Raw genomic sequence first — 26,259 nt, forward strand, 5'->3', positions numbered from 1 at the left:
TTTAATGGGGAAATTAATGAATAATTACATCAATGAGTACATATCATGAAAGAGAATTCCTTCAAGTTTTGTTTAATGTTAGTAGATGTCAATGTGGAATCCATTTGTTGCCCTGCACTCGTCAAGATGGTATTCCTCTTCTCGCCATGTATTCACCTTCAGGAGTAACTGTCCCAAGCGCGGTGATGATTCTTTCCTGTAAATGATTGATGTCTCCGATCATTTCACTCCACACAGCATTTTTTATGTGGCCTCAAAAGAAAAAGTCCAGTGAGGTTAAGTGTGGGCTTTGTGGTGGCTAAGGTATTGGGCCAGCCCAGCCTATCCACCTTCCTGGAAAGCAAGTGACAAGAGCTGCAAGCACATGGTTACTGTAATGAGATGGGGCGCCATCTTGTTGGAAAAACACAAGTGCCTTTTCCACCTTAATATCGTCCATTTGGGGAAAGACATACTCTGTCAACATGCCACTGTTAATGTCCCCGTTTATTGTTTTTTCTACAAAAATGAAAGGATTAATCACACAATCTTCCATCAAACCACACCAGACATTAACTTTCAGAGATTACGTTGATTCTGAATAACTTCATGTGGATGCTTTGCCCCCCAAATTTTGCAGTTATGACAATTAACTGTTCCACTGACATGAAATGTAGCCTCATCAGAAAAGAGAATTGTTTTTAAAAAATTGACATCATCATCATCATCAATTCAGTGTAGAAAGTCAACAGCAAACTCATATCTTTTGTTTTATCAGTAGGTTTTATTTCATGTAACAGTTGCAATTTGTAGGCGCACAACTTGTCTTTTACACACACATCATCATACACAGTACCTTTAGGCACTCCTAATTGTAGACTACATCTGGCCAATGACTTTTTCAGGCTCCGACGACACAAATCTTCCACCTGGTGATTTTGCTTTTAAAACACTATCAGTTTCCTTGAAAAACTTTAGCCAATGATGGATAGTTTTTGCTGTAGGTGATTCACCAACATACTGACACCTAAAATTACATTGCACAGTTATAACTGACCCAGTTTTCACAAGCCAAATAACACACTGTGCTTTCTGTTGCGGAGTACACATTGTTGCCGAGTTGCACTGCACTGCACGCAGGCCTGGACTGAACTGAACTTTGTGTGTGTGTGTGTGGGGGGGGGGGGGGGGGGGGTGTCCAGCACTGGTGCTGTCTCGTGGTCAAGCAGACCTGCCAACTGCAGGGGAGCCAAACCTGGAGAGTAGATAGTCAAACACCACAAGCTAGAATACTGTATGTCACTTTGTACAGATTCTAGGACACGTTAAAACTAGGGAGTTCTTTTTCAAACACACTGTACTGTACTGTTTTTTCTGGATATGTTGCAATTTCCAAAGTTGTGGTTACAGTGGGACCTGTGAACAGGACGTGATAACACAGTTGTTTTTCCCAAATAAATAGTGGATTTCACGTCTCTATTGACATGAGAATGTGATAATATTCCTTCATCTCTTTCTTTCAAACATGTCTGCCAGCAACTTTCTCAATGGATGCATGAGACCAGCAGCTGACAAACCCTCTACTGTTCCCATCCTATTTCACATGACCATTGAGAACACTGCTGCATTGAACACACAGGTATGCCACTGGTCCATACCTAAATTTTTATCATCTCCAGCAGAAATGTATATTATTGTTGAATATTTGTCCAATTTTGTAGTCAGTTCAGTTCTGACTACAAGTGGATTCAGGCAAACTGCAGTTTGAACCCGGCAGACATTCACAAAAAGTCAAGGTACACTGTATACATTCCAAGGCCCACACCACAATGAAATTTGCTGCCCTATCATCATTCCCCTTTCTACACTCATCCTAGTTCCCTGCCAAGGTGGCGTAACTGTTCTCCCTCAAACCCTTCTGAATTCTTCAAAAGAAATGTGCATATGACCTCAACTGCAAACATCTTCATTTTTAATTGTAAGATGACCCCTATGTTAATCTATTACGCAAAATAAAAATGTTGACCTCAGCAGCAATAAATTAATCTTTGAATGTAAGAAGACCCTGCCCCCTCCCCATCAAATGGTGAATTTCACAAAAAAAAGCTCTTCGTATGAGGGTAAATATGGTATTTATTCACTATCAAAAAGATGCAAAAATAGCAACATAAATATGTGACAAATTAGGAAACTTAAAGATTCAAGAGTCAATTCTTTTTGCCAATTTTTCCTACCTCTCTCATCTACTAAATTATCCCATTTTACTTTTGGCTGGCCTAAGAGAGCTCATCAGTTTTCTTATCAATATGAACTACTTCCACAGTATCAATTTATTCTCCATTTCCTACTCATTACACTGAATACACTAAATAATCTGAGTCTAACAGTGCACACACTGTGATCTGGTGCAGTTATGACCATCTACAATTTATGCAGTTATCAAATTAATTTAAAGTCTCTGGCAGATTAAAACCGGGTAGTGGGTCAGGGATCAATGTTGGGACATTTGGGAGATGGGGTACTGCTGGAAGCAAAGCTGTGAGGACAGATCATGAATCATGCTTGGATTGCTCAGCTGGTAAACAGCACTTCCTGTGAAAGGCAGTGCTCCAAGTTAAAGTCCGGGCCCACCACACAGTTTCAAAATGTCAGAATTTTCAGGACAGTGCACTTCCTGCTGCAGAGTGAAAGATTGATTCTGGGATTAACAAATGTAGTACTACATATTGATCCCTCTAGAAAGCTCTTCACACACACTATTCCTTATGTAAATACAGTGATTTAAAATTACTGACAAACTTATATTTCAGAATAAATTCTATAACAACAAAAATAATGAATTTTTGACAATATAATGTAACTGGATAGATAAAAAATATCTACTCAGCAAGCAGCGGCAGGACAACTCACACACACACGCGCGCGAGAGTGCCAGCACGTTAACATGCCAGACTGTATTTCTGCCCTGCTCTCTCAGCAGTTATTCAATGTTTTGGCTGCTTAATGAATGTGTTTCTGAATAGTTGCTGTTGTAGTGTTTGTTGGTGCTTCTGACATTTGTGTTTGTTTATTTGTCACAATTGATATCTGATTGTCACTCTGTTTTTCTTGACCACTGCAATGAATACACCACTGCCATGTCCCATTACCCACTCCTTTTGGTATACTCTTAGGTTTAGTAGATTTACCATAAAAACTACTGTCTACTTTAGGTTTAAGCCATGTTTTTGTACCATTATAATGTGAGTTCCATTGCTTTTTAGGACTGTTTCAAACCCTGACACAGTTCTGTAAATCTTTCAGCAGCTGATCACTAAAATTTTAATACTCTCATCAATGGAGGCCATGTCTCTGGGGGACTTTATGGGGTCTCCTTAAACTGGATGATCTGTCTCCTCCCATCACATGCTCCAACCCTCTCTCTCTTTCCCTGGAGCTCCGTAAGTTTTCATGTTTAAGAGTTACAGATACAGCCCCAGTACAGTTTTTTTCTTTGCAAATAAGTGAATGCCTAATCCAAAGAGGTTAAGAGTTTTTCACATATTATATGTGTCACACAATACACAATGACTTGTAGTTTTTCTCAGATTATTGTTATGTAAGTGTCTCCTCAGAATATCAGTTTTTTTAAAGCAATTCAAATTATTTACATGACTAGATTGCCTGAAAATTTCCTAGAAATTATTTTATGCACTTTAGTATATAAACACTTACATGTTTGCAGTTAGCTTTTTAACAATTATTTAAATTAAAACTGTATAACAAAATGTCTAATGTAATCTACAACGTCATGTGAGTAACACACCTCGAGACAAATAACACCAAACTTTGCAAGTGGCTCACAGTCCTGCTGAGGCACAGATGGCCATGAACCCAGAGCAAGCTTCGGCAGAGATTGCAGGTAGCAGGTAACTCCAGGAGCCAATTCAAATATCAGGTCCCAGAATTTAGAATCAGACAGAAGATCTGAAAGACGAGATGTGTACTTCACTTCCCTGGGCAAAGGACTTCTGCCTTCAGGGTTAAATACCTGAAATAAAAGAATACACCTCTATGTCAGAATTATCAACATTAAATGACATTTTTGTGTGTCATAACTGGTAGTTACTAGCTGTAAAGACAAATACAACTCACTCATTTAGAGAACAGGACACAATAACATGTGGCTCTCTGGCAATACAAACAGACATAAGGTAATCAAAATTTTATGCATCAATTTGGAAGAAACTATTTTCATCTAAATTTAAATTTCTAACAATATAATTTTGTATTTTAGTTATTACTAATTTATTAATCTGATTAGTTATTGATGATGTAATATGATCTAATACAAAACTAGTTTCTTTACACACATGACTTCTGCAGTTTCTGAATGTGTTCAAAGTTGTCAAAAGTTGAAAAGAGAACTCTAAAAACAAATAATTTATCTTTTATGTGAAAACCACTGATGTTTCTCAATGGCCACTTTATAAACAACTTACATTACAGCACAGGCACTGAATCACATTATAGGTGCCTACTAAAATGTTTTCAATTCTGAAACTAATTTCCAAAAATCAACTATACTGTTCATGCAAGGAACAAAAAAACCGTTTTAACCAGTTAATCTTAACATTAGTCTTATACTATATAAGAGGTAAGAAAAATAAGATTAAGGTTTAATGTCTCACCGAGCGAGGTGGCGCAGTGGTTAGCACACTGGACTCGCATTCGGGAGGACGACGGTTCAATCCCGTCTCCGGCCATCCTGATTTAGGTTTTCCGTGATTTCCCTAAATCGCTTCAGACAAATGCCGGGATGGTTCCTGTGAAAGGGCACGGCCGATTTCCTTCCCCATCCTTTCCTCACCCGAGCTTGCGCTCCGTCTCTAATGACCTCGTTGTCGACGGGACGTTAAACACTAATCTCCTCCTCCGTTTAATGTCTCATCAACGATGAAGTTGTTAGATGAAGCACAAACTCAGATATTACAAGAATGGGGCCGGAAATAGATTGTGATCTTTTCAGAGAAACATACTGAGCTTTCTCACTGAGAGACTGCCATTACAAGATTCTGATGACATCAACAGGACAATGAGTACTGACAACTCAGAGAGCAGTTCTTCCTTTGAGTTAAGAACAGAACTTCCATCAACATTTGATTTGAAAGACAAAAAATTGGACGCTATTCAGTAAAATCTAACCCTACTTTAGAACATACATTTATAATAATGTAGTTTAATGTTATTTCTCTGGAAAACACAAGGCGACTTCTGCAGAACAGTAATGTCTTCTAGTGTTGTCACTCTTCTAGTTACTTCAAAAGTAATACTCTGCAAACATGGGAAAACACAAGAGTAGGAATCCATGATACATGTGTGTGTGTGTGTGTGTGTGTGTGTGTGTGTGTGTGTGTGTCATGGAGAGAAGAGAGAAGAGAGGAGAGAGGAGAGAGAGAGAGAGATGCAATAGTGTATCGTAACTGATACCTGGAATAAGAGGGATAAGATAAACCAGCATCAGGGAGACCATCTCATACCTATGGAATACATGTGCTGACTGCAATGATGAAAAGATAGCTACCCTGGACAGTACAGATGGGAAGTAAACTTCTCAAATGTATTTCTTTTAAATATAACCCTGTCAGCTCATGATGATTTTAGAACATTTATTTATTTAACCACGTGGTCTGATACAAACACTAGTGACAAGATTTAGAGAACTGACATTCGAAGCTGACTGCAGAACAATTCTACTGTCTCCAACATACACTGCGTGTAAGCACCACTAAGATAAGATATGAGAAATTAGGGCTCATACAGAAGCGTATGGACAGTCATTTTTCCCTCACTCTATTTGTGAGGGGGACAGGAAAGGAAATGACTAATAGTAGTACGGGTTACTCTCCACTGAGAGCCGTATGGTGGATTGTGGAGTATCTATGTGGATGTAGGTGAAGTGTGTTACAGATGTTGGACAAAATTTGTTAACATTGTTAATATATATTATGGGCAAATTATGGTATTATGACACACTGCAACAGATTGGCTAAGTTAGCTTCACTGAATAGTTCTTGTTTTGCACTTCAACACAGCCAGCAAGATTACTTTTCTAGGTATTGTTTTATAAAGCAAAAATAGTGGCACAGCAAGTAGAACTTCACTGCTTTAATAAACTGGATGTTGTTTTCAATAGATTTTATACATATGAGTAGCTCGTTGAACAGTTAAGAGGCCAATGTGAAATGCTCCCTTTTGACAAAGTTTAGTGTTTGCACATAATACGTATATATAATGGCCTGGTGCTTCCTGTCGAAAGATTAAAGTGCCATCCTAGAGACATTTTCACTGGTGGCTCAGAAGTCCGATGCGAGAGCCGACTTGGTGCCCACAAATGAGACAAATATGAGTCACGCCAGCAGGACGGTTAACTAATGTCTGCGCAATCATTTTGCAGCTAAGCTGTTAAGCCATACTTGGCCATGCATCTTGCTTCCATCTGCAGTCGGTTGCCTCCTTTTGCTGCAACAGTCAGCGAGTTGTTGCTACCACTAGTCACTGTCAATATTAAATGTTCACATATCACGATTGATGCAATCTCTAAAGTGTAGTGAAGGTCTTCCATGAGGTCTCTTTGATCCTGCTATTTCACTGAGTAATGTGTGCAAGGGCAGACGATGCAGATGTCCTAACCACCGCACGTGATGTTGTTTGAGCGTGGCAGCAAAACTCTGTTGTTTTGCAGTTTTCAGAACCATATCATTTGTCATATGATCCTTCTATGATATTCCCAAGATGCTCCATAAGCACTGCAGGTGAACGGCATTGAGCTTTTGTTCCTGTTTGGCATACGACATCCAAGTCTCAGCTCCATACAGGAGAGTGATCAGCACACTTGATCTATGCACAAATATTTTTGTTGACAATGTAAGATATTTGTTATCCCATGCTCATGTGCGGAACTTCCCGAAAGAGATGGCAGCCTTTCCTATTTGTGCATTTCTCGCGTCATCCAGTGAGAGATCTTCTGTCATTATTGAACCAAGGTAGCAGAATTTATTGACTGCCTTCAACAAGAAGCCGTCCAGTTTGATGACAGCTGGATCTGTGTATCCTTGTGCCATGACACCCATCTTCTTTACGTTTATAGACATGGAGAAGAGCTTGCATGAGGTAGAGAATTTATCCACAAGCTCTTGCAGATATTCTTGAGTATGCACTACAAATACAGCATCATCAGCAAATAAAAGGCTATTTACAAGCAAGTCTTTTCAGAAGCACTTGGACCTGAGTAGAGAAATGTGGCAGAGCTTCCCATCAGCTCTGGTATGCAGATGAATGCCCAGGTTAGTTACACCAAAAGCAACTTTGAGGGATGCTGAGAAAAAAATATCGAACAGAGTGGGAGCCAGTTTGCAGCATTGACAAAGCCCTCTTTTCACAGCAAACGAGTCAGACGTGATTCTGTTGAAGACCATAGCACCTTCCATAACTTCATGAAAAACCATGATCATCTTTAAGAGCTTTGGAGGACACCCTATCTTCAAAAGTACTCCATACAGTCCTTCTCTGCTGTGTTGAAAGCCTTGTTTAGGTCGATAAAGCCAATGAACAAGGGGTTTTCTGCTCGCAGCATTTTTCCTGAATGTGTTGGAGTGTGGTGACCATATCAACTGTAGATTGTAGGGGGCAAAACTCACATTGTTCCTCAGGTTATACGCTCTTGACAAGCTTCTGAAGTCTGCCCAGGACCACATGGGCAAATTTTTTTCCAGGTATACTCAGAAGTGAGATTTCATGGCGGCAGTTGCAATCGCCGTGATCACCTTTACCTCTGTATAAAGTAACAATATTCGAATCACGCATGTCTTGCGACACAGTACCCTCAGCCCAACAACTCAGTAAGAGGTTGAAAAGCAGTGGAAAAACTGGCTTAAGTTTTACAATTTTTGTGAAGACGTTGTCTTTGCCAGGGCCCTTCCCACATTTAAGCAGTGCAATTGCTCTCTGAAGCTCCCCCATAGTAGCCGTGACATCCAAGTCATGGTAAGGTGTCATATGAGGAATTTCATCCATTGCGTTTGAACTAATATTGATGAGATGTGGGTACAGGCTGGAATAATGTATTCTATCCAATGGTGCAATTGACAATTTTGATCTGTGATGACTTTTCCATTTATTTCCTTGAGTGGTACACTCTTATTTGGAATGGGTCCTATGGCCCGTTTGATGGCCAAGTACACACCACCAATGTCGCCAGAATTGAAACACTCCTGTATGACAGTGAAAAGTTGCAGACACTGCGTTGAACAGCTGCCTTCGCTTTGCTTAGCTCTCTGCTTGTAGAATGCATGGGTTTTTATGACAGATGACAGTGGCCTGACGCTTAGCCTCAAGGAGAGGTTTCAGGACATCTATGTTCTCAATGAACCAATCCTGTGATTTTGCTTCCAGATTACCAAACACATTTCCAGCCGTAACGGTAAGAAGTAATTTTACCTTCTGCCAGTCTTCAGAAATAGGAGCGGCTGGGTCCCAGGGATCCACCTCTTTTCGTATTTCGTCACTAAATACTTCTACTGCAGCAGTGTTTCTTGTTTGGCAAAGATTAATTCTTGTTTTGCAAGGTGTTCTGGCAGAGTGAAACTTTTTAGTCGCTTGTAGATTTGAGTTTATTCTAGCATTGTGTTTGTGTATTTCACTATTTTTCTTGAGTTGCAGTTTTTTACAAATTTTACAGTGTTGAGAATATATAAACAAAGCAGGGTTAGAATGTCCAGCTTCCTGAAGATTGGTTTGCAGAAGTCTGTAAGTCTGTTTCCATTAACGATCCTCATTGTCTTCTTCTGGATTCTGATTGATTGTAGCCCAGTTGCTGAGATGTTCAGTAGTCAAGTTTAAAGCTTTCTGAATAGCCTCTGCATTATCCCCTTTGATGAGTACAGGTGTGACACCTGAAAACAATATCATTTTGTGCGCATATTATGGCGTGCATCTACATTCGGGCTCAAGTCATTAATATACAAGTAGAGGTATCAATAGTCAGTCCTGTGCCACACCTTGTTTAACAGTTTTACTACTTTGGTAATTGAATTTAGTTGTTTTTTCATGTACTTCATGATGACTTTCTGTATGTGACTGCTTAAAAACAATGCAACCCACTCATTTGCAAGTTCTCTGATTCCATACTGCTCAATTTTTTCCAGCAATATTTTGTCATCCACTGCGTCACAAGCCTTTGACAGATTTAGTAATATTCCTGTAGTGAGTTGTTTTGTATCTCAACGTCATTGTATTGTGTTAATTCAGTCATATACCGCTGTTTCTGTAAATTTACTGTTTCTAAACACATGTTGGGATAAGCTCAGTAAACCTTTTTTATCTGTGAAACCTATCAGTCATTTGTGCATAATTTTTTCGAATATTTTAGAGAAATCGGATTAAACTGTGATAGGCCTATACTAGTCCATGTCTTTATAATCACCTTTTTTGATAACAGGTATTACTTCAGGCAGTTTCAGTGCTTCTAGGACACTACCTGCCAGGAAAGGCCAGTCCCAGAGGCGAGTTAGTGATTCTGCAAATAGCATGTGCACAATTTTTGCTGATAGTTGCGGAAGTACCATCAATGCCAACTAAATATGAATTTTTTAACTCTCTGAGAGCTTTTGCAACATACACGTCAGTGACCGTTGTAATGAATATTGACTCTGTACATGTGTGATTTTTCTGGATAGCTGGTTGACATTTTGCGTTTGGATTATTTGTGACTATTTTTTGACTATGCTCATAAAGAATTTATTGAATGTGTTCACAACAGCTTCTGGATTAGATATCAGTTCACTGTTGCATTTAATTTCTTCATTTCTGTGTATGACTTTGTTTTCCCCTCTTTCTCTTTTTATAATATTCCACACTGCTTTCACTTTGTTGTTGGATTTTATAATATCCTACATTGTTTTTACTCTGTCATTGGATCTGACAATGTACTAATCACTGTGCACTTTTTAGCCTCTCTCATCATTCTTCTGGAGATGCCTGAAGTATTTGATTAGTTGAGGGAAGTCATTACTTTCTTCATGTGAGGTGTGCTGGTTTGTGTGAAGATGTATATATTCTCTTTTCTTTTCTGAAGAAGTGTGTAACAGTCTTTTCATTGCACCAGTCTGCAAACTCAATGAGTCATCTTCTTGATGAGTAGCAATCTATCCTTTTCATAATATTGTCGATATTCCAAACTGGACTTTCCACTGTTCGGTAAGCACTATTTATATTCATGGATGCACTGCTTATAATAGCTACATCACCAGTGGTCTAGTACCTCTAGATGTGCAGAACTGAATATGTTGTGTCTTTTTGAAACTGAGAGGAAGACCATTTGAGGAAAAAGCCTCAATAATACTTTTAAGAACATTAGTCATCATTTCATCTGTTGCTGTATGTACATTGTATATTTGTATTGATTACAATACCAGTGTCATCCCAAAAAAGAACAAATTACATTTTTTTACTGTAAGATGCATCTTTCTCATATATGAGATGCACATGTGGATCTAAGATTGAGCCTTGTGGAACTCCATAAGTGATTTCTTCACATCTCCATTGCTTACATTGGTTGAATTATTAAATATTCTTTTAATTGGATAGATAAAAAAAATCGAGCCATCATGTGGCAGCAGGACACACACACACACACACACACACACACACACACACACACACACACACACGGGGGAGTGGAAGGGGGGGAGTTGTGCGTGTTCTCCTGCTGACACTTGGTGAGCAGATATTTTTTTATTTATCCAGTTATATTTTAATTGTAATAAGCATTATTTTATGAATATAATAGAGGGAAACATTCCACATGGGAAAAATATATCTAAAAACAAAGATGATGTGACTTACCAAACGAAAGCACTGGCAAGTTGATAGACACACAAACAAACAAAAACATACACACAAAATTCAAGCTTTCGCAACCAACGGTTGCTTCATCAGGGAAGAGGGAAGGAGAGGGAAAGACGAAAGGATGTGGGTTTTAAGGGAGAGGGTAAGGAGTCATTCCAATCCCGGGAGCGGAAAGACTTACCTTAGGGGGGAAAAAAGGACACGTATACACTCGCACACACACACATATCCATCCGTACATACACAGACACAAGCAGACATTTGTAAAGGCAAAGAGTTTGGGCAGAGATGTCAGTCGAGGCGGAAGTACAGAGGAAAAGATGTTGTTGAAAGACAGGTGAGGTATGAGCGGCGGCAACTTGAAATTAGCGGAGGTTGAGGCCTGGTGCGTAACGGGAAGAGAGGATATACTGAAGGGCCAGTTCCCATCTCCGGAGTTCTGACGGGTTGGTGTTAGTGGGAAGTATCTAGATAACCCGAACGGTGTAACACTGTGCCAAGATGTGCTGGCCGTGCACCAAGGCATGTTTAGCCACAGAGTGATCCTCATTACCAACAAACACAGTCTGCCTGTGTCCATTCATACGAATGGACAGTTTGTTGCTGGTCATTCCCACATAGAAAACTTCACAGTGTACGCAGATCAGTTGGTAAATCACATGGGTGCTTTCACACGTGGCTCTGCCTTTGATCGTGTACACCTTCCCAGTTCCAGGACTGGAGTAGGTGGTGGTGGGAGGGTGCATGGGACTGGTTTTACACTGGGGGCGGTTACAAGGATGGGAGCCAGAGGGTAGGGAAGGTGGTTTGGGGATTTCATAGGGATGAACCAAGAGGTTACGAAGGTTAGGTGGACGGCAGAAAGACACTCTTGGTGGAGTGGGGAGGATTTCATGAAGGATGGATCTCATTTAAGGGCAGGATTTGAGGAAGTCATATCCCTGCTGGAGAGCCACATTCAGAGTCTGATCCAGTCCCGGAAAGTATCCTGTCACAAGTAGGGCACTTTTGGGGTTCTTCTGTGGGAGGTTCTGGGTTTGAGGGGATGAGGAAGTGGCTCTGGTTATTTGCTTCTGTACCAGGTCGGGAGGGTAGTTGCAGGATGCGAAAGCTGTTTTCAGGTTGTTGGTGTAATGGTGTAATGGTTTTTCCCACATCATTGATCATTTTTAGCCGCTTCCCACAGGTTTTAACGTCATTATTTCTTCGTCAGACAATTGTTAGCCTCACTTTCATAATCTGCCACCACAAAACCACTCCTTTTAATACATTTACACGCAGTTTTTTCAAAATTTTCCCAAATTTTTCCACCCTTTAACGTGTTTTGGCGGCAACACAACCACCTAACCTTTGTGCACATCGTTGACTACCAACCCAAGTTCACCACAGGATCAACATAGTCCAGCTTTAACCAACACTTCTTCGCCTTTTTTCACACCAAAGCTCCAGTTGCTTTCTAGTTCACCTTTATCTCTCCCCATATCTTTTTATTTTCATTTTCATTTCAGCCTCAAGTTACACTTTCCACCTTCAAATACCATGTCACCTTCACAACACCTCCACAATGACCCCATTAAGTTTTATTTACATTCCCTCCGCAAACATGCCTTCGCCCTAGCCAGATTACGCCCCCATATTTTATTTTCTCAGGCTTGTCTGACATTTGGCATTACCCCCAAAAGGCCTCACACTTAAAGTTCCCATCTCTGGATGTAACCCTTCTTTTCATCAGTCCCTATACCAGTTCCAAACTGAACAATCCATTGCCCTCACCCACCTAATCCTTCACCTACACATCAACTCAGCCAATGATCACACCCGTCAACTCCTATCCTTAATAAAAGTCCTCAATCTTTCCTCTCCCACATCCACACTGGCTGTTCAGAGCATCCTCCTACAGGCCAACCGCAAATTAGAACAGCATGCCACCCTCCACCTCAAAAAACTATCCAATCTCCTGGTTTTCCACCTCCAGAAAGGCAACTCACTCACCCTTCACAGCCTTTCCAGCAAACCGCAACCTCCTCTCATTGCACACAGACCCAGTCTCTCCCATCTACTCAATTTCCCACTTCCAGCTCCACTCCCCCCAAAACCTCAAAATTCCAATCAACACAATCTGGAACCACAACACCCTAATTCAGTAGTTAACCTTTCCTCCAAACCTCTCTCCCAATCCGAAACCTCTGTCCTATCCAAAGGCCTCACCTTCAGCCCCACTCCCAGATTCAACCAAACAGCCCTCGTCAAAGATTTACTGTCCTACACTCGTACTCTCTGCTGGAAATATCATTTTGCCACAACGAAAAATGATCCTAATCCTACTCCTAATGATCCAACTCCCCATCACACTATCCTAATTTAATCCTGTCTGGAACAGTTCCGTCCTCCATCACAGCGGGACCCACCTCCTCTTCCTCAAAATAACCCTCTCCAAACCTTCCAGGAGTTTCTGACTTTCAGCCTTGCCTCTCAATCCTTCTTAAAAAACCTTAATCATACTCCCAACATCACCACTGCTGAAGCCCAGGCTATCTGTGATCTGAAGGCTGACCAATCCATCGTCATTCTTCCGGCGGACAAGGGTCCCACGACCGTGGTACTTGATCATCGGGAGTATGTGGCTGAGGGACTGCGTCAGCTTTCAGACAACACTACATACAAAGTTTGCCAACGTAATCCCATTCCTGATGTCCAGGCGGAGCTTCAAAGAATCCTCAGAACCTTAGGCCCCCTACAAAACGTTTCACTTGACTCCATCAACCTCCTGACCCCACCAACACACCGCACCCCTACCTTCTACCTTCTTCCTAAAATTCACAAACCCAATCATCCCGGCCACCCCCTTTTGTAGCTGGTAACCAAGCCCCCACAGAACGTATCTCTGCCTACATAGATCAACACCTTCAACCCATTACATGCAGTCTCCCATCCTTCATCAAAGACACCAACCACTTTCTCGAACGCCTGGAATCCTTACCCAATCTGTTACCCCCGGAAACTATACTTGTAACCACTGACGCCACTTCCTTATACACAAATATTCCGCACGTCCAGGGCCTCACTGCAATGGAGCACTTCCTTTCACGCTGATCACCTGCCACCCTACCTAAATCCTCTTTCCACATTACCTTGGCCAGCTTCATCCTGACCCACAACTTCTTCACTTTCGAAGGCCAGACATACCAACAATTAAAGGGAAAAGCCATGGGTACCAGGATGGGCCCCTTGTACACCAACCTATTCATGGGTCACTTAGAGGAAGCCTTCTTGGTTACCCAGGCCTGCCAACCCAAGGTTTGGTACAGATTTATTGATGACATCTTCATGATCTGTACTCACAGTGAAGAAGAACTCCAGAATTTCCTCTCCAACCTCAACTTCTTTGGTTCCATCAGATTCACCTGGTCCTACTCCAAATCCCATGCCACTTTCCTTGACGTTGACCTCCATCTGTCCAATGGCCAGCTTCACACGTCCGTCCACATCAAACCCACCAACAAGCAACAGTACCTCCATTATGACAGCTGCCACCCACTCCACATCAAACGGTCCCTTCCGTACAGCCTAGGTCTTCGTGGCAAACGAATCTGCTCCAGTCCAGACTCCCTGAACCATTACACCAACAACCTGAAAACAGCTTTCGCATACCGCAACTACCCTCTCGACCTGGTACAGAAGCAAATAACCAGAGCCACTTCCTCATCCCCTCAAACCCAGAACCTCCCACAGAAGAACCCCAAAAGTGCCCCACTTGTGACAGGATACTTTCCGGGACTGGATCAGACTCTGAATGTGGATCTCCAGCAGGGATACGACTTCCTCAAATCCTGCCCTGAAATGAGATCCATCCTTCATGAAGTCCTCTCCACTCCACCAAGAGTGTCTTTCCGCCGTCCACCTAACCTTTGTAACCTCTTGGTTCATCCCTATGAAATCCCCAAACCACATTCCCTACCCTCTGGCTCCTGCCCTTGTAACTGCCCCTGGTGTAAAACCTGTCCCATGCACCCTCCCACCACCACCTACTCCAGTCCTGGAACCGGGAAGGTATACACGATCAAAGGCAGAGCCACGTGTGAAAGCACCCACGTGATTTACCAGCTCACCTGCCTACATTGTGAAGCTTTCTATGTGGGAATGACCAGCAACAAACAGTCCATTCGTATGAATGGACACAGGCAGACTGTGTTTGTTGGTAATGAGGATCACCCTGTGGCCAGCACATCTTGGCACAGTGTTACACTGCCCGGGTTATCTGGATACTTCCCACTAACACCAACCTGTCAGAACTCCAGAGATGGGAACTTGCCCTTCAGCCCTTGGGCCGAAATATATATCTATATATTGCCTTTACAATGTCTGCTTGTGTCTGTATATGTGCGGATGGATATGTGTGTGTGTGCGCGAGGGTATACGTGTCCTTTTTTCCCCCTAAGGTAAGTGTTTCCGTTCCCGGGATTGGAATGACTCCTTACCCTCTCCCTTAAAACCCACATCCTTTCGTCTTTCCCTCTCCTTCCCTCTTTCCTGACGAAGCAACCGTTGGTTGCGAAAGCTTGAATTTTGTGTGTATGTTTGTGTTTGTTTGTGTGTCTATCGACTTGCCAGCACTTTCGTTTGGTAAGTCACATCATCTTTATTTTTAGATATATTTTTCCCACGTGGAATGTTTCCCTCTATTATATTCATATAAGTATTATTTTATACAAATGTCTGCTTGTGTCTGTGTATGTGCGGATGGATATGTGTGTGTGTGAGAGTGTATACCTGTCCTTTTTTCCCCCTAAGGTAAGTCTTTCCGCTCCCGGGATTGGAATGACTCCTTACCCTCACGCTTAAGACCCACATCCTTTCATCTTTCCCTCTCCTTCCCTCTTTCCTGATGAAGCAACCGTTTGTTGCGAAAGCTTGAATTCTGTGTGTATGTTTGTGTGTCTATCGACCTGCCAGCACTTTCGTTTGGTAAGTCACATCATCTTTGTTTTTAGATAAGTATTATTTTAGTTAGATATGACACTATCCATTGCTTTGCTGTACCATTAATTCCATAAAACATCAGTTTATCCACAACAATAATGTGATTTGCATAGTCATATACCTTAGATAAGTCACAGACAATACCAACAGGTGCTATTTTGTTATTTAGCGCTTATAAAATATGGTGAGTGAATGTGTTAACGGCATTCCAAGTTGAGCAACTCTTCTCAAATCCCAATTGTGATTTACTGAGAATACCATTGCTGCTCAGGTGGAGTACTGTTCTAGAATACATGGCCTTCTCACAAATTTTGAAAAATGATGTCAGTAGTGAAACAGGTCAGTAGCTACTGAAATCTCTCCAATCACCTTTTCTTACAGAGGAGTTTAACAATGGCATATTTCAATCTCTCTGGGAAAATTCCTTGAGTTAAGACGCACATTTCAGAAAATGAGAGAGCTTATTATACGGGAACAAGGAACAAGTCCTTAGTACTCTGCTGGAAACCACATCAAACCTGGATGAGCTTTTATTTTTGAGGGAATATTATTCCTAATTTCAGAAGAAGTAGGTGAGATGTCCATATGACTGAATTTGATGTAAGTTTCTTGTTCAATATACTCTCTTAGTTTTTCCCCTTTACCTGTTTGTCACCACTATTTTTTTTATTACATTTAACAAATGTGACACTACTCAACAGCCCTTTTGTATCTGGGATGTGATAGTTCAATTATCATGTATTATGATATGTAGAATCAGAATTTGTATTTAAAAATGTTCTATCACATGTGATTTCTGAATTTTTAAGGGACACCACCTTATCAAAGGTATCTCCAGTGTCAGGCGGGAGGGTCTGTGAGCGTGAAAGAGGAGAAGGCCTATGTCAGCAGCAGTTTAGCTACTGGCAGGGCTTCCCCAGCTCGACAGACCTCAGCAGAGGAGCCACAAAAAAATCCATGTCCTCCAGGGTACTGTTGGGTGTGGGAGCTGATAACCCTACACTGTAAGAATGTCATATTTTGGAACCACAACAAGAGACTGCATGCAACATCAAAGCATGATCCTGGCAAAGAAAAATAGTAACATGGAATATACGAACAATGTTGAAATCTGGAATGAGAGCTGAAGAGATCATGAAATTTAAGTACAATCAAACAATGGAAAATCCAGGATGGAATGTAACAATATCATGTGAAGTAAAGTTGCTACTCACTGTATAGCGGACATGCTGAGTCGCAGACAAGCACAACGAAAATATTTTCACACTTAAAGCTTTTGGCCAATGACCTCTGTCAACAATACACACACATGCACACACACACACACTTACAGAAATGCGCCTCACACACATGACTGCACTCTCAGGCAACTGAAACCAGGGGAGGCTGGGGAGGGGAATGGGAGGGATAGTATGATGGGGATGGCAGACAATAAATAAAAAAAAATAAGAGGAAGAAAAATTAAAAAAAAAAAAAATGGGTACGACTATGGGCACCTGCATGGCACTATCCTATGCCAACCTGTTCGTGGGCAATCTAGAGGAATGCTTCCTAAACACCCAGAATCCTAAACCCCTCACCTGGATCAGATTCATTGATGACCTTTCAAATCTGGATCGAGGGTGAGAACATCCTGTCCACATTCCTCCAGAACCTCAACAACTTCTCCCCCATTTGCTTCACCTGGTCCTACTCAACCCAACAAGCCACCTTCATAGACACTGACACCAGTACCTCCATCCATATCAAATCTACTAACCACCAACAATACCTCCACTTCGACAGCTGCCACCCATTCCAGTCCAAGTCCCTTCCGTACAGCTTAGCCACCTGTGGTCATCGCATCTGCAGTGATGAGCAGTCCATCTCGAAATATACTGAGTCTTTCACTGAATCCTTCACAGACTGTAATTATCCTCCCAACTTTGTACAAAAACAAATCTCCCATGCCTTGTGTTTCCAGTCTTCCACCACCTCCCAAAGCCCCACCATCCAGCCACAGAGGAGCATCCCCCTGGTCACTTAGTACCACCCAGGACTGGAGCAGCTGAATTACTCTCTCCACCAGGGTTTCGATTACATCTGGTCATGCCCTGAAATGAGAAATGCCCTGCCCACTATCCTTCCCACCCCTCCCACTGTGGCATTCTGCAGTCCACTGAACCTATACTCATCCATCCTTACACAACCCCTGCTCCCAATCCCTCACCTCATGGCTCATACCTAATCCCTTACCTCATGGCTCATATCCCTGTAATAGGCCTAGATGCAAAACCTGTCCCATACATCCTTCCACCACCACCTACTCCAGTCCAGTCACTAACACCACCCATAACATCAAAGGCAGGGCTACCTTTGAAACCAGTAGTCATGTGGTCTACAAGCTAAGCTGCAACCACAGTGCTGCATTCTATGTAGGCATGACAACCAACAAGCTGTCTGTCTGCATGAATGGCCACCGACAAACTGTGGCCAAGAAACAAGTGGAACACCCTGTTGCTGAACACGCTGTGCAACATGATACCCTTCATTTCAATGACTGCTTCACAGCCTGTACTATATGGATCCTTCTCACCAACAACAGCTTTTCTGAACTGCACAGGTGGGAACTTTCCCTGTAATACATCCTACTTTCCCGTAACCCTGCTGACCACAACCTTCGTTAGTTGCTGTCCTCACCCATCCAGCCCCTTCCCTGCAAGAGCAGAGAAGGCTGTAAGACAGCGTCAGCCAATAGCCCACTGACTAGGACAGCACCAAAACAGGAGCGGCCTCCTTAGGAAGAGAATACAAGTGCCGCTCCTGCCAACCTCGGCTGCAGAGGAGTGGTAGACCGTAATCCTATACTGAGACTTCTGCCTTATATCAATTGCTTACATGGACATTGTATATAGTGATGGACACTAATTGTTTGCATGTCGCCCATCGCTTGAGACATGTTATTTTAATACAAAGTTAAGGATTGTCAATCTACTTTATTGTAACAAAAACCATTAATGTGATTTGCTGGAATTGTTGTATAGCTATCTGAGGAAGCAGCATCCTTTAGGCACCCTGTAAGAGATGAGTGGGTAGGACCCCACATAGTAGCTAAGAATAAAATGGAAATTAAGGAGTATAAAAGTAATAACAGCATACATACCAACAGAGGAAGCAGAAGAAGGAATTAAAGAACTGGTTGATGAAGATCTTGTCCAGTGCAGTACCCAACAATCAATCTTTCCTTCTCATCCCACATGGTAAGTCTCCCCTTACCTGGGCTTCTGGGTGATTTTACTGCTGAATTCTACCCCTTTTCCTAAACCTCTCCAATCCTTTTCCTTCGCCCCTCTTCCTTACCCTTTAATCCTTCTGCCAGAAGAACAAACCACTGGTTCTGAAAGCATACGTAAAAGCTTTTTTTACATACTAAGTGGTATTGCGTTCTGAATATGTACTTGTTGTTTGTTTCAATTCTGTCACTGTTCACCCGTACTGTTTTTGATTCTGCTGTCTATGAATTCTGCACCCCAAAATTACAGAAATCCACTCATTTCCTAACCATATGCAGAAAAATAGTTCAAATTAACTGACTAGTGGTATTAAACACATCTGCTTCTTGTGACTAATCATTTATAGCTGCTCCATCCAAATTAATAGTGATGTTTCCTGTTTCTCATTTTACTACATTACATACAGCCTTACATCTCTTGTCAGATTTCTGTCATAATATTCTTGTTCCTCCATTTTTAAAAACTTTTCTTTGTAGATTTTTTGAGTAATTTTTGTATTGCACAACTACTGCAGGATCTTTCTTTTCCTTGCCAACAGATAAAAGTCTCTTTTCATTTCATAAGATAATTTAATCTCCCTGATGATCCATGGTTTTTTACACAGTTGTTTAGTGTCCTTACTGAGTAGTGTAGGTGGAAAACTATTTTTGAATAATGATATTAATTTATTAAGGAACAAATTAAAAATTTTATGTCAATGTTTGGCTCATTATAAATTTCATCCCAGGCCATCTCTTGTAAACTCTTCTTAAAACTGTTTGTCCTCGAATCATTAATTATTCCAACTGATTCCCACTGGTGAGTATCTATACTGTAAGGCACTATCTCATTTATACTAATCAACTGTGCATCAAGCTCAGAGAGAGCGTTTGTTGCTGGGTATATAGTTATTTTCTTGTTTCGGGCTTCGTCAAGAGAAACACTACCAATTAGGGTCCTACTGTCTTTATACATCCTGTTGAAAAATTAATTATTGAGATCAAATTGTAGGATCCAAATAAGATTTCCAAATCATTTTTCCTATTAGAATCCTTTAGAAAATTTAAACTGAAATCATCACAGACTATTAATTTCTTTCTGCTGTCTGACTGATAGCATAGTAGGGAAACCATATTCCTTACAAACAGTTCAAAATTTCCAAGTGAGAACCCATATACAGTTACTGTCACAAGTGAACAACTGGTCAGTATCAATTCACAACTACATAATCTACTTATTTAAATGTTTCTAAATTTGTGTTCTGTCTTAATGTATGTAACAATCGATTACCAGGTAAGGCTGTTGAGTCTGAGGTTTTCAACATTCCTGCATACAGGAATTGTAGGACATTAGATGCAACAGCCAAGAGACTCACTGGCACAAAGTTAAGAAAAAAGTCAATTTGTGTTGTTATGTGGGGTGTCTTAATTAATACAAGAACACAGGTCATGTAGGACACAACTGAGTACTATCGGTAAAAGGGAGAAAGAAGATCTCATTTTATAAATTAAGTTGAAAGTAAAGGTAGATATAAACCATAATATGTCTGTGTGCATAAAACCTGATAAAATATACTTTACAAATTATGAATGAATTGACTTCTTAGGTAGTTTTTCAGTTACACACTCTGCTCAACATTTACATGGCGTATTTTGTAATGATGCAGAAAGTGTCAGTTTACAGCCTACTTAACATCTTTCATTTTGTATATGGGAATATCTAAACAATTTCACAAATAACATAACAATCCTTGACATGTCTGTACTAATTGATGGTCTGCTTATTCCACTAAATATAGCACGTCACTGCTACAGTTTCATCTCAAGTTTCCCATATTTCACCTCTTCCATTCTTTATACATGAGTAATAATATCATTAAAAAGAATGTGGGTGGGTTCAGTCTTCAGTATTGACTCTCATAGACTTGACTCTGTGATCAAACAAACAGAAATTCTGAAGTGAACTGATGACAGGAGAGTAATTCTTTTTTATGCTAAGTTTTTGTTACATCTAAATGATATGTTTTTCCTTTTGCGGAGACACTATTACCTGGTGCGGGCGAGGCAGAAGGCTCTTGATATGGGCAACATGCTGCAACAACACAGCTCGAGAGGCAGCATACAAGGGGCTTTCCAACTCCTGCATTTTCTCCTGAAGTTCTATGCAGGTTGCTGGATCACTGTAACTTGCCTGGGGAACTCCAGCATCTTGGTAAGCCTGTAATAAAATAAACCACATACATGCATGCCAACTGCTGAGACAGAAATCAGTGCAATTTCCTACATTGTATACATTTTTTCTAATGTTTGCATGATGTCATCCGTATATTAAACATCCTGTTTTTATCTTTACAAGTAAAATGCAAAATTAACAAAAATGTTAAACAAACCTAGATGAGGTTAATTTAATGAACATCACATAAACAAGTAGTACAAGCAGAGCCTCAAGACAGAATATACCATAATGAGAGATGTCACAAGGGTACACTCCCACCCCCTGAATAACATCATAGCAAATGAAACTCCAAGGTCATATTTGACAAGGAGCAGAAACTGTGAATAGTTTCATTTACTTCATAAAAATAAAAATTAAAAATTGGGAATATAAAAAAATACAGCTAGAAAAACATTTCGTATTTATAATACTATAATAGGTACTAGCATGCATATTTAGTGTTACCTTTCAGAACAAAATGTTGCTACATGTGCTGAAAGAGAGAGGAAACAACTGGAGAGCATGATACTAAACAGGAATTAAACAACTGGAGAGCATGATACTAAACAGGAATTAAATAACAAAAGTTACCAAGGAGCTAAGGCCAATCAAAAAACAATGGGAAAGGAAACATGAAACTTTACAATGAAATGAGATCTGATAACCAGAAAAATAAACAACGATTCAGACAACAGCTGACATGTCACATAAAGAGGAAGGTTAGATGAGAATAGAATTCAAGGTGAAACAAAAATGGGCGGCAACAAAGAATAATGAAAGAAGAAGCAAACAGTACATGAACCAAGGAAAGTAGAGATGTGAATAGCAATAAATAGAAGACAAATTAGGAAAAATTAAGTGGAAAGTTGCAATAGGAACAGAAGGGAAAATGAAAAGTAATGATTAGGGTATGGCGGGGCCAGGTGCATGAATGGAAAGCAGAGACATGTGGCAGTCCATAAAAACCAGTTTTAAAGATAATATTCCTGGCTGTACATGTGATGAAACAAGCACCACTACAAATATGGGACCTATACTAGTGTTCCTCTGCAACACGACAGATATGACCATGGTGCCTGTTTCACCCTATTTGCTATTCTAATGATACCTTAGAATTTTGCAGGGGCTCACTCACAAAACACAGCATGTGGTTGGTTCCTGCCAACTACTATATCTCAAATTCTGAATCACTCTCGACATTGATTACTGCCTTACTAATTCCTCAATTTATCCATTTATTTTGCCTTTTTCATGCGCTAATAAATATAATTTACTGCAGTTTACCATTGATTATTCGTTACATTATCTTATAAAGCATAATATCAAGTAGGAAAAATTATATATTTCAGAATCTATTAGCAAAACATTATACTGCTTTAAAATGCATATACATTGCATGACAAAAAAACGCAACACATCCAAAGACCAGCTCAGAAGTCAGCACAACTTTGGACACATCACTGGTAGGTACGTAAATGATTATAGCTAGAATTTTCTGCACAAGGTAGAACGACCACCAGAGCATGTTAGCGTTGTTTGTGTTTAGTTTTGTTACCAGGCCCAGTAGAGTATACAAGGGGCAGAAACAAGACAGATTTTGAGTGACCATTGTGACGAGCATGTAGATGCCACATACTCATCTGAAGCAGCACTATCAGCACCTAAAAGAGTTTGAAAGTGACCTCACTGTGGAGCTCCATTTGGTTGGCTGGTCGAATCATGCAATATCAAGGTTTGTAGGACACTCAGATGTGACAATGACATTGTGTTCAGTGATGAACTGTGGTTCTGCACTACCCATGACCACCACTGGTGAGTATGGTAGCAACATGGGGAGAGGCACCAGTCTTTCAATGTTTTGGAGAGGCACAGTCATGTTATTCCTGGTGTTACAGTTTGAGGGACCATCAGGTATGACTTTAGGTCATGTCTCCTAGTGATTGACACAACTCTGAGGGCACAACAATACATCACAGACATCCTGCATCCCCATGTGTTTCCTCTCATGTGACAGTATTGTGGTGCCATCTTTCAATAGGGCAATTCTTGCCAACAGGTGGCAATGTCTATGTGATGCTGAGGTACTCCGGTAGCCAGCAAGATTCCAAGATCTGTCCCCAACACAACACATGTGGGAGCAGCTCAGATGTCAACTTTGTCCCAGTGTCAGTATGCGTGGTACCAGGCACCAGTTGCAAAAGTTGTGGATCAGCTTGACTCAGAGGTGATACAATGGCTTAATGACACCCTTCCCAACCTAATCAGTGCAAGCATCCTGGCCAGAGGGGGTGCATCATCATACTGATCAGTGGGCTCATAATGTGAAATTATTTATCAATTTGACTCAATTTTATAATCACCAGAATAACATCACATACCGTCTCAACAGAGATTTTGTTTTGCTTCCTCCTCCCCTTTTGCTTGCTTGCATTGTTTTGTCAGGCAGTGTAAATTTAAAATATTTTAGCTGAATTTTCAGCAGTTAGGTCTCAACTTTGCATTTTATTTTTGTTGATTTGTAATATTCATATTATTACTGTAATGGAAACAATAATCATGAAAAGTCCACAGCTCGTGGCCTAGTAGCTAGCATTGCTGCCTCTAGATCACGGGTTTCCATGTTCAATTCCCGGCGAGGTTGGGGATTTTATCAGCCTGGGGACTCGGTGTTTGTGCTGTCCTCATCATTTTATCATCATCATCATCATCATCATCATCATCATCATCATCATCATCATTCATGATAGTGGTTAGACTGTACTTTGTAAAAAAAAATTGGACTGTGTAAAAGAAATTGGGAGTTTGTACGGGTGCTGATGACCGCACAGTTGAGCGCCCCACAAACCAAGCATCATCATCATCATCATCATTATCAGGAAAGGTAACTACTTATTTGTAGCTGATTGAAGAACAGTGCAAAGACACAAACATGACAGCACAGACTCTTTTGCTAGCTTATGGGCTATCACTCTTTTTTTAATTCCAGTATGCCTGCCCATGTAATGATGCCCCCCCCCCTCCCACTCCCATTGCCTGCTCCCTCCCCATACACACAATTATATTTATTGTAGTCTGCTTGAAGTATATCAGCAGCAGCAAATTCACATTACTTACAGAACTATCATAATGAGCTGAAGTTTTGCATAGCCAGAAAAGCCTTCATTACTTAATTTTCCCAAATAATTCCATACATTATTCCATCCCAGCAAGGTTCTGTGGTTGAAAGGAAAAAGAGTCAAATTGTAAATTCAAATGCCTGGAGTTCAGTCCCCATCTGATCCTAGGATATTTTTCTGTCACTTTCATTTCTTTCACCTCTGGCGATCATTAGCAACTGCAGTCCACATTAAAATGCTGGCCCCCAGTAACTGGCTAGTTATGTCAAGTCACAGGTCAGAGGTTGGCACCCCTTCCAATATAACCATGCCCCATAAAGTGCTGTTGTACTCTTCAGTCCCCCCCCCCCCACCCCCCCCCCCAATATATAATCTTAATGTCCAACCTATTTACTTAGATAAATACAAATTATGATACGTAGTGTGATATGTTTTCTGAATAATGAAGTTTAGATTACAGTTGTATTTACTTCTGATGACCTGTTTCAACCTGTACTGGCCATCTATGACCAACTTTTAGATCTGAAGACAACCTATACTGACTGAAACCATTCATGCAAAAAATAAAATTGCAATCTATGCTGCATTATTCAGACAATTTGAATATAAAGAGCATTGTGGTGACTCCACAACAGCATAATGCCATTTTTCAGCACTGATAAATTTGTAATTTATTGCAAAAAGGACCTTATAATTACCTGGAGAGTCAGCTGTGTACCCAACCGTATGCAGTGCTGCAAAATCTTTGGACTGACTTCTTTGCAGCTCAGCACCAGCAGTACGTCCTCATACTGGAGCTTGCTAAGAAGGCGGGCTGAGTCACGTCCAGACAAACAGCCCTGAGAGCATCTGAAAGCAACGCAGCATCTCAAGTGCTCTGCTTCGTATAAAGGGTTATTCAAACAGATGGATCATTTAATTTTCATTTCATGGAACAGAAATTGCATACCAATGATCTACACACAAGTGGAAAGAACAGAATCTAAAGTTTCAATTACAACCACCAAAGAGCCAATGGTTGCATAAATGACCACTGCAGTGCTCACATAAAAAGGATGGCAGTTGTGAGTTAAGATGGCTTACTGTGGAGCATAAGGTTTTCCATGTTCTCAAGTTCAAAAGAATTGAATCATCATTTGCAGTATAGAAGGTATTTGTCTCTGATTTGGCACTGAACCACCAGCTAAGAAAAGCATACGTCATTGAATAAAGAAATTTTTGACAAACTGGGTGTCTCTGAATACCTCAACCAACTCTATGTTGAATTTTGAGATGCAGTTTGCTCAACCTGTGCAAGCTCTCATTAAAAATGGCACAAAAAAGCATACTGGTGCAAGCTCTCATTAAAAATGGCACAAAAAAGCATACTGAATTTTGTGGTGACATTGTGAGAAAGGGTGAGGATTAAATGTTTCTCCTGCACTTACTTTTTTTTTGTGATGAAGTGAAGTTTAAATGTAATGGCTGCAAACCCTGTGTAACACCGCAACATGAGAGGGACTCACTAAATCAAAATCTGTGTTGTGCCTTACCGCAAAACAAAGTTTATCAGTCTTTCTTTTTTTATTTTTTATTTTATTTTTTGGAGAGAGAGTACTGTTAGTAGAATAACATACATGGGCATGTTGGAACAATGGCCTTTTCCTCAACTTACTGAAGATCCACAAGACTTCATTTTTCAACAGAATGGACATCCACCTCACTGGTACTTTAACGCCTAAGCATCACTGAAACAGTCCCTTCCTTAATGAAGCTGAAATCACAGGGAAAAAAAGAAATCACTCAAGTGATGGTCATCGATATCTCCTGATCTCCCACATGACTTTTTCTCG

At 40.7% G+C, this 26,259-nt stretch overlaps 1 protein-coding gene across 1 annotated transcript in view; it reads right to left on the reverse strand.

The window, feature by feature from the left end:
* LOC126175120 (huntingtin) overlaps nucleotides 1–26,259 on the reverse strand; it is a 539,564-nt gene that overhangs the window by 158,166 nt on the left and 355,139 nt on the right. The window contains exons 34-36 of the mRNA XM_049921673.1: nucleotides 25,126–25,276; nucleotides 21,147–21,314; nucleotides 3,785–4,009 (exon numbers count right to left, since the gene is read on the reverse strand). Coding sequence (XP_049777630.1) covers nucleotides 3,785–4,009; nucleotides 21,147–21,314; nucleotides 25,126–25,276 — 544 coding nt within the window. The remainder of the gene's footprint in view (nucleotides 1–3,784; nucleotides 4,010–21,146; nucleotides 21,315–25,125; nucleotides 25,277–26,259) is intronic.

This window comes from Schistocerca cancellata, chromosome 3 (genome assembly GCF_023864275.1).
Source record: "Schistocerca cancellata isolate TAMUIC-IGC-003103 chromosome 3, iqSchCanc2.1, whole genome shotgun sequence".
NCBI classification, from domain to species: Eukaryota; Metazoa; Arthropoda; class Insecta; order Orthoptera; family Acrididae; genus Schistocerca; species Schistocerca cancellata.